The sequence below is a fragment of the Eurytemora carolleeae genome, unplaced genomic scaffold (assembly GCF_000591075.1).
Source record: "Eurytemora carolleeae unplaced genomic scaffold, Eaff_2.0 scaffold708, whole genome shotgun sequence".
In the NCBI taxonomy this organism is placed as follows: domain Eukaryota; kingdom Metazoa; phylum Arthropoda; class Copepoda; order Calanoida; family Temoridae; genus Eurytemora; species Eurytemora carolleeae.
The window spans coordinates 143,954-153,807 of record NW_019396679.1 but is presented as its reverse complement, the minus strand read 5'-3'; the positions used below and the strand labels follow the sequence as shown (position 1 = coordinate 153,807).

The 9,854-nt window shown below is 30.9% G+C and overlaps 1 protein-coding gene across 1 annotated transcript; it reads left to right on the top strand.

Moving 5' to 3' along the window:
- Positions 1–528: 528 nt before the first annotated feature.
- Positions 529–9,850, top strand: LOC111707285 (ribosome production factor 2 homolog). The gene is made up of 13 exons (XM_023480366.1): positions 529–619; positions 726–793; positions 852–1,232; positions 1,587–1,655; positions 2,988–3,126; positions 3,703–3,746; positions 4,300–4,366; positions 5,068–5,131; positions 5,999–6,018; positions 7,471–7,533; positions 7,683–7,762; positions 8,075–8,137; positions 9,689–9,850. The coding sequence occupies exons 3-13, from the start codon at positions 1,083–1,085 to the stop codon at positions 9,830–9,832; spliced, it is 903 nt and encodes a 300-aa protein (XP_023336134.1). The 5' UTR covers positions 529–619; positions 726–793; positions 852–1,082; the 3' UTR covers positions 9,833–9,850.
- The last annotated feature ends 4 nt before the right edge of the window (positions 9,851–9,854 follow it).

Here is a 9,854-nt window from a genome sequence, read left to right as displayed (position 1 = left end):
TTTATATAGTTATACTTTTTTAACGGGATTTGCCAAGCCAACATTGGCCGTTTTTCATGGAAAACCCGGATGTTATTGTATGACATAATTTTTAAATCATACAATTGGAGGTGTTAGGTAGGGAAAAGTATTCGAAATACTTTAAGTTAAAACAATATTATTTTAATTCCGTAACATTAATTTTTAATTTTGCTTTTGTAAAACTCCAAATTATTTTAAAGTTTTCTCTAACTGTCGAATGTTCGACCAAAGTAGGAAATATATATAATTTTAATCAGTCTGTTTGACCATTAAATTTTGATGCGGATCCTGGATCCGGACTGGAAAAAAATGGATCCGGATCCAGGTCATTAGGATTTATTCAATAATTTTTAACAGAAGACGAATTTTCGACTTATTTTATTTTCTAAACACTTATCTTTATGCAACAAATCATTCAGAGATAATGACTTTTCTCATAATTACCGACTGCAATGATTTGACTCAATTAGGCAATTTTTGAGTTTCTCTTTTTATGTAATTTTCTAAAAAAAAATCTTGTTTTTTTTAGGTTGTCGCTGAAACAATGAACAATTATTTGATGTTCAACAAGATCTTGAAATGTGAACTTCTAGCAAAGGTGTGTTAAAAAAACTCAAATAATGACGAAAACTGTGTTTTTTTTTTGTAGGAAAAAAAACTGAATTTGTGAATGACCTTAAGAAATGAAGACGGATTGTTTTTAGGAGAAGTGTAAGCCGAACTTGTTCATGGGAAAGATCAATCCTAACAAGCCTCCTCAGGTTCTTAGCAGGTCAGCTATTTTTACTTTTTATCGGCCATTTTGATTTTGCAACCAAATTAATATTTAGGAGAAGTGCTAAGAAGCTGCTAAACGCTCCTAAAACTAATGCAGAGGATGCGAGCAGGATTAAGCGGCAACAGAAGAGCGTTGAGAAGCTGAAGAAGACCCTGGCAGCTGCGGGAATAGAATACAATGTCAATATTTCCTAAACCTACGTCAGCTGAAAATCCGCCGTCATTTTGTTCTAAATTTTCCCGCATTTTTTTCGTTTAACTTGTAGAATTCTTTCAGAATCAAAATGGTCGTAAGCAACAGGGTAGTTAAGCCTAAAAGTAAGCGCGCGAAGCGTGCGCTCGAGGAGAGAGAGCCAAAGGCAATTGAGAACCAGAAAACAAGCATCATGGTTAGAGGGGTCAAGTGCAGCCAGATGGTTCAAAACTGCATGAAGGTTAGAAAACAAGCAAAACATTTTCATTTCTTATTTATTTTAAAAAAGCGTTAAAATATTTTTGGTATTTTGTATCTTTTTTAAGTTTATACCAGTGAGAACTAGAGTAGAACTCTGGAATAGGAAGACGTAATTAAAGCAATAATTAAGTGCATTTAATGTTGTTGTTACACAACTAATAGTTTTACTAATAACTTTTAATCAACTTAAAATTGGCATGTTCACACCGCACAATTGCTCTTTCTTGTGTTCATTTGAAGTAATAACTGGAGTGAGAAGGTCGTCTTCACATTTCCGAGTTTTCTAGTTATTAATTGTAATATTTACAATCTTGTAATATGTACAATCTTGTAGGATCTGAACGCCCTGAAGAAGCCGAATTCTATAACTTACAACCAGAAGAACGATATCAGACCATTCGAGGCAAACACAGATTCATTTAAGAAATAATTATTTTTTATTTTTTATTTTAAATCATTTTTGAATTTTTATGTTACAATTCTTAATTTCTTTTTAAAACATATTATGATTTGATAAATTGACACGTTCAAAATTTACTCTATCCTATTTTTAAGCCCGGTAATTAACCACCACTACTCTAGGAGGATAATTAACCACCACTACTCTAGGAGGATCATTTTAGGTATTTTTACAAGTATACTAACGCAAGAGACACCCTCTTATCTTTTCTGTGAAACGTAATTTACTAGTTTCTTTATTAAAAAAAGGAAATGTTAAGTAATATCCCGTCTAAGGACCGATGGTGAAGAAAACTTCTAGGGTCGGTCTACTAATAAAGTAGTGTACACTGTACAGTACTTGTCATAAGCTATGTACTTACTTTTATTTGAAAAACATTTATTTATAAAGAACTTAGGTTGACGAATTGGGTTTTTCTTATTTATTAGTCAAACTAAGTCCTACTTTTGTAGTGTTGAAATAGGTTTTTTTAAAATTTTTTATTATCAGTTAATTAATTTTTTTAATGTAATATTTGTATTTACGTTATTGAGGCGTTTTTGAGACGCTTTTGAGACGTTTTTGTGACGTTTTTGTGACGTTTATGAGAGAAACGTTCTTAAGATCAATTTGCAACGAAATGTACTGTAGACGTAATTGACCCTTTAGCCAAGGATTTACAACGGCACCTGGAAAACCTGTGCTTGAGTATTAAAGACCAAAATATTGAAGTTAAAAAAATAATTTGAAAATTTCCTTCTTTGCCTCCAACAAATAAATCCGCAAGCCTGTTTTAGAAAGAAATCGCTTTTTTAAAAATTATCCAACTGTAGATAGATAGATAAACTAAAATATTTCCATAAGTTTTTGCGCATGCGTTAAAACATTTTAGGAACCACTAGAAGTCCAAATATATAGTTGCAGAAATATTCTTTATTTGAGGGTTTTCAGGGGTGTATATTTTCTTGAACAATTATTATTCCTCCCCCCCCCCCTTTTGTAAATCATGTTTTCCCGGAAGTTATATATTTTTTATGGGCTTATTCGCTTAATTGGGGAAATTAAATGAACTGTTGGTTAAAAAGTATTAAAATAGAAAGAATAATAAAAGTTTTCCAATTTTTTAACCCGTTTCATCCGTTGTTTATTTAATTAATCTTTATAAAAAACATTGTTTTCTTTTTAATTCCAGATATTGAAACCCCTGTTCAAAAACGATTAGTTTCTTTTTTACAAACGCTTACCGGAACCACTGTGTTTAAAAAACTCATTATTGGAATCTCTGTCTACCCGAAGGATGCGACGAAGTTTGAATTCTATGGCCGAAAGTTGGACGCCTCTCTGTTTGTGTTTGGTTCGCACAACAAGAAGAGACCAAACAACCTTGTGTTTGCGCGGCTCTACGACTACAATATTCTTGACATGATAGAACTTGGTAAAACTTGATAGATTGATTGATTGATGGATATACGTCTCTTATGTGTTTTTAATTTGCTACCTCAATGTGCGTCCTAATTGTACTAATTGATTATTGAGGACAGGAGACGTGATCCTCCAGTTATTGACCATGTTTGATTCACAACGGTATCTTTTAACGGGTTTGAAGTAGTCCCTTTAACAATATTTGTTTACAGGTTTACACGCGTACACACTACAGTCCCTTTAACAATATTTGTTTACAGGTTTACACGCGTACACTCTACAGTACCTTTAACAATATTTGTTTACAGGTTTAGACGCGTACACTCTACTGTCCCTTTAACAATATTTGTTTACAGGTTTACACGCATACACTCTACTGTCCCTTTAACAATATTTGTATACAGGTTTCCACGCGTACACTCTACTGTCCCTTTAACAATATTTGTTTACAGGTTTACACGCGTACACTCTACTGTCCCTTTAACAACATTTGTTTAAAGGTTTAGACGCGTACAGTCCTTTTAACAATATTTGTTTACAGGTTTAGACGCGTACACTCTACAGTCCCTTTAACAATATTTGTTTACAGGTTTAGACGCGTACACTTCGCTCAATGAATTCAAAGTAGGAAAGGTAAGCATAAAACGGTGTGAATATAATCCTGAAATTAGATGCTTCTTTTTTCTTTTTATTTTCTCTTCTGGTCAAAATTTAGCAAAATGTTTTTCTTACACTAAGACAAATTTGGACCCAGGCAGTTTTTCAATCTTTCAATTTTTTTTCAATTTTTTTCTAAAAATATTCAGAACTATTAACAACTAGGCTTAAGAAAATTTTTAAAAAAGTTAAAAAATTTTTGTTTAAAAATTTTTTTCTCTACGGGCATCGCCGGGCCCTCTAGCTGAATAAAATTCCCAAGTCTTCGAATTTTTGTATTCCAAGGTTTTTTTGATAGAGCTTTCCAATCGGTAATTTATGAATAATTTTGTCAACATGATAAATATATTCTGGATGAGTTGGTCCATGCGATCATGGTTAATCTTCTTAGAAAATAATAGTGAGCGATTGAATGATTATACGTTTTTTTGTTTTGTTTAGAGACTTAAAATAAACCAGGATAAGGGAAAGTTAAACATTATAAGTTTATTTGGTTGACTGATAGATTGATTGATTGGTACTTCTTCAGGTTACTGTGGGGACAAAGCCGTGTTTGCTGTTTGAAGGGGAATCCTTCGCCGACACAACAAACACAGGTCAATAACATTGAATACAAATTTAAATAAATGTGCGATTTTTAAAAATCAAAATCCGCGAAAAAGGAACCTGCCTTGCCGTTTTATAATGTTACTTATTTGCCTAGGAACAAATAAGAAACTTTTTATACCCAAGATTATGAAATTGTGAGTAAAAATGCGGGATAAAATTTCTCTTAAAATTAAATGATGAATTTTCTAGAATGACTGTTGTTCCTCTCCCCTCTTCCAAAAAATTTTTTTTGCTTAAATGTGAATAATACAACAGTTTTTGGATGAAAGTACAGAAAGAAAATTCATATTAAACCCTAATTCCTGAAGAAAAAAAGGAGTTAAAATTTATTTTTGGGGGCTGGTTTTTTTCATGCCAATAGGTATGTTGTTTTATGTTGTTTTCCAGGACGAAAGTATATATTGAGAAATTAAACTTATCCCTATTTATCATTTATACCCCCCAAATATTCAATAAAAAATTTTTATTTCTAAGAAATAGACTCATGTCAAATAAAATACTAGTTGTTACAAAACTAATATGTCGAATTTGATTTTTATGAAATGATGATAGACAGTATGGTTATTATTATTATTATTATTATTGTTATTGTTAATTGCGAATATTTTTTATATTTTTTATCAAGATTAACATAAAATTAAACTAAAATTAAATTATTGATATCTCAATGTATTATCTCATTATCTAGAGATGCAGAGATTAAAATCCATGTTCATCGACTTCTTCCGTGGTCCAGAAGTAACAAATGTTAGGTAAGTTCAACATTTGGTCAGAAATAAAAATGATCTTTTTTTTGGGTTTGTTTATATGGTTTTCGGGGGAAAATAAAATGATTTTTTTGGGTACAAGGTAATAATGCCAAGATACATTTTTTTAATAATTTATTTATGATGGCTAGAATTTACCCGTTGAATAATAACATTGATGATAATGATACTTTAGACTGCACTGGCTAGAATATATCCGTTGAATAATAATATTGATAATAATGATTTTGTCCATGATGGCTATAATATACCCGTTAAATAATAACATTGATAATAATGATACTTTAGACTGCATTGGCTAGAATATATCCGTTAAATAATAACATTGATAATAATGATACTTTAGACTGCACTGGCTAGAATATATCCGTTGAATAATAATATTGATAATAATGATTTTGTCCAAGATGGCTATAATATGCCCGTTGAATATTATCATTAATAATAATGATACTTTAGACTGCACTGGCTAGAATATATCCGTTAAATAATAACATTAATAATAATGATACTCTAGACTGCACACTGGCTAGAATATATCCGTTAAATAATAACATTAATAATAATGATACTTTAGACTGCACTGGCTAGAATATATCCGTTGAATAATAACATTGATAATAATGATATTGACCATAATGGCCATAATATCCCTGTTTAATAATACCATTAGAAATAATGACACTCTTTAGGATCTCAGGAATATATTCGGTGAATAATAACATTAATTATAATGATACTCTGGACCGTCTAGAATATATCCGTAGAATAATAGCATTAATATTGATGATACTCTTTAGGATGAAAGGAATAGTTCGTTAAATAATAACAATGATAATAATAATACTCTAGACTGGCTGGTATATATATTTGTTGAATAATAACTTTAATAATAATGATACTCTAGACTGGCTGGTATATATATTTGTTGAATAATAACATTAATAATAATAATACTCTAGACTGGCTGGAATATATATTTGTTAAATAATAACATTAATAATAATAATACTCTAGACTGGCTGGTATATATATTTGTTGAATAATAACTTTAATAATAATGATACTCTAGACTGGCTGGTATACATATTTGTTGAATAATAACATTAATAATAATGATACTCTAGACTGGCTGGAATATATATTTGTTGAATAATAAGATTAATAATAATGATACTCTAGACTGTCTGGTATATATATTTGTTGAATAATAACATTAATAATAATGATACTCTAGACTGGCTGTTATACATATTTGTTGAATAATAACATTAATAATAATGATACTCTAGACTGGCTGAAATATATATTTTTTGAATAATAACAATAATAGTAATGCTACTCTAGACTGGCTGCTATATATATTTGTTAAATAATAACATTGATAATAATAGTGATACTTTAGACTGGCTGGATTATATTTTTGTTGAATAATAACATTAATAATAATGATACTCTAGACTGGCTGAAATATGTATTTGTTGTATAATAACATTAATAATAATAATAATACTTAAGACTGGCTGGTATATATATTTGTTAAATAATAACATTAATAATAATAGTGATACTTTAGACTGGCTGAAATATATATTTGTTGAATAATAAAATTAATAATAATGATACTCTGGACTGGATGAAATATATATTTGTTGAATAATAACATTAATAATAATAATACTTTAGATTGGCTGGAAAATATATTTGTTGAATAATAACATTTATAACAATAATACTCTAGACTGGCTGGTATATATNAAGTTTATTGCTAAAATAAATGTATCTGTATACAGATAGAGTTTACAATCACAAAATTGATGATTATATTAACAGTACAAGTATAAAGCAATTAGGTGGAAAATAGCTCTTGGCTGTTTTGATTATTTTTGGAGTAGTTCAGGGGAGGAGTAGTTTTTTGATACTCTGACAAATATCTTCCAAAAAATCCGGTTTTTGCATATCATTTGCTTATAATTTGCTTATTTTTTAAGGGATTTTTACGAATTCTTTTCCGGCGCACAATGTACATTATTGATTTGATGAACATACTACAGCAAAAATCTGAAGAAAATTATCAAATCTTACTTTTCTTTGTATCAACGAAAACTTATCAACTGGTGCAAGAAGGATTTGAGCATTTTTATCATAAAAGTGCCCCATAGTTTCACCCTTAGTTATTACAGTAAAAAAATACAAGCTATAGATTATAGATACGAACTTTGTAAATTATTCTGTTATTTACAAGTTTGTTATTATATCTAGATTATTGTTAGTTGGTTAGTCGGTTATTTGATTGATTGATTGATTGATTGATTGATTGATATTTAGAGTTGAACTAGAGGAAATTGGACCAAGTCTAGATCTAACACTACGAAGAACGCATTTAGGTAATTTCATTGAGGAATGAACGTAGGAGCTAGGAATATCAATGAGTATAGAACTAAGGAGCTAGGAATATCAATGAGTATAGAACTAAGGAGCNGGGGGGGGGCAGGGAGTAGTTTTTAAGAAAATAAATTAACTTGTATATCTTCAGCCTCTGACGACCTGATGAAGACAGCCTGCAAGCAGGTCAAGAATATCAGAGGACAGAAGAAGATTAAGAACATTTCTGAGGTAAATACAGTGTTTGATTGATTGATTGATTTATTGATGCGTAGATTGTTTGGTTTGTTGTTGTTCGGTTGATTGTTTGGTTGGTAGATTGGTCAATTGTGACGATTTTGTTTAATGAATTGATTGATTGATTGTTTGTTTGGTTTATTATATTTTTGACACTTTTTGATTGAAAAGCCATTTTATTTATGAACTATTACTTCATTTATTTTCCCGAGCTTGCTTAACTAAATTGCAGAATTTTAATGTTCATTTAATTGTTTGGTTGTTTATTGATTTGTTCACTGATCGATTGTTTTTTGATATTTTCAGGACGTTTTCGGCACCAAGATGGGCCGAGTACATATTCAGTCACAGGAGATTACAAAGATCCAGGTAGGATGATGTTCAGTTTGTGTACAGTTGGTTTACAGTTATGTCAACAGTTGGTTTACAGTTGATGTACAGTTAGTGTACAGTTAGTTTACAGTTAGTGTACAGTTAGTTTACAGTTGGGTCTACAGTTGGTTTACAGTTGCTGTGCAGTTAATGTACAATTAATGTTAAGTTGCTTAACAGTTAATGTTCAGTTAATGTACAGATAATGTACAGTTGGTTTACAGTTGGGTCTACACTACAGTTGGTTTACAGTTGCTGTACAGTTTCTGTACAGTTGGTTTACAGTTGGTTTACAATGTCAGTTGGGATCTGTTTTATATTGTGCAGTGCAGAGTTCTGTAGTACAGAGCACTGCTCTGTACTATGTATATTGTACAATGTGTACATTGTAGGGTGTTCAGTGTTCTGCAGAACAGTGTACAATCTTTTGTACTTTGTACACAAGTGTACAATCGTTTTCACTACTAGTGTATAGTTGTACATTGTACCCTGTACTGCAAACTTTGCACTACAATGTTTATTCTGAGCAGAATAGCGGTCACCTTAAAGTAAGTTTGAGAGTAATGTTTAAAACACTGTTCACACTGCTGAAAATGAACCATCAGGATTCAAGTCGAAACACCTAATTTTTTTTTCGGAATATATTAATATACAGGCTTCTGAGTTATAATCTAAATTTTCAGAAAATGCCACCCAGGGAATTTTAAGTAAATCCATTTTTAAGAAATTGTAGAAATTAAGTGCATTTTAAAGTCTAAACTCAATCGTAACTGTAGGTTCAAAGATTAATCAAGATTATTCTGTGTTTATTTTTAGAACCGTTGATGGCAGGGTCCCCAAATTTTGTGAATTTTCCTTTACAGACATAAGACATGTCTTAGCTAAAAAATCAAACTTAAGTGAACTGTATGACTTTTAAAATACTGCCCTAAAAAGACTTTTTGAAGTAAAATCAGTAAAAATTACATCTAAAAAACTTTTTCGGGCCGCATTTTGACAGTTAGACAGTTGACTTAGGGGGTTTGATTTTTTGCTACAATAAGTTTTATGACTGTTAAAGAAAAATGAAAAAATTTGGAGACCATGTCATATACTGTTAAAAAAAAAATATCGCCAAAAACCCAGAAGAAGCAGATTAAAGTCATGAAATGAAATTTAAGACCTGTGAATGCACTTGATTTCTACAATTTCTTAAAAATTGATTTTCTCAAAATTCCCTCGGTGGCATTTTCTGAGAGTATAACTCATATAAACATAATCCAAAGAAAAAGTTGAGGTGTTTTGACTTGAAACCTGATGATCCATTTTCAGCAGTGTGTGTTCCCTGTACTCAATTTCCATTCTTAATTAGGGAAAGGTTTTCAAGGGTTACTTTGTGATTCGAATGTAGGGTTACTTGAAATCGCGGTTGTTACACCTCTAATAAATAATAGTTTAAAAAAATAACGGAGTTCACTTGCTTATACATATTTGCTTAATGTACGGTTGCATCATCATGACAGAAATGATTTAGGCATTAATTATTTTTCTTATCGTTTTTTGTTTTAGACGAGGAAGGTTCGAGCCCTGAAGGTGTCCAAGGAGGAGAAGTTGGAGAAGGTCGAGAAGAAGAAGGAGAAGGCCGAAGCAAACAGGAAGAAAGCCGTGGAGGCCATTTTTGCAGCGGAGGACGAGAACGCCATGGAGGATTAATTTTTTGGAAATTTCAGATAAT

Excerpts from the sequence above, each read along its gene's own strand:
- LOC111707285 (XM_023480366.1), top strand. The coding sequence starts at position 1,083 with ATGGTCGTAAGCAACAGGGTAGTTAAGCCTAAAAGTAAGCGCGCGAAG. Across the intron at positions 4,367-5,067 it reads CGCCGACACAACAAACACAG|AGATGCAGAGATTAAAATCC; the intron begins GTCAATAACATT and ends CTCATTATCTAG. Across the intron at positions 7,534-7,682 it reads ACTACGAAGAACGCATTTAG|CCTCTGACGACCTGATGAAG; the intron begins GTAATTTCATTG and ends GTATATCTTCAG.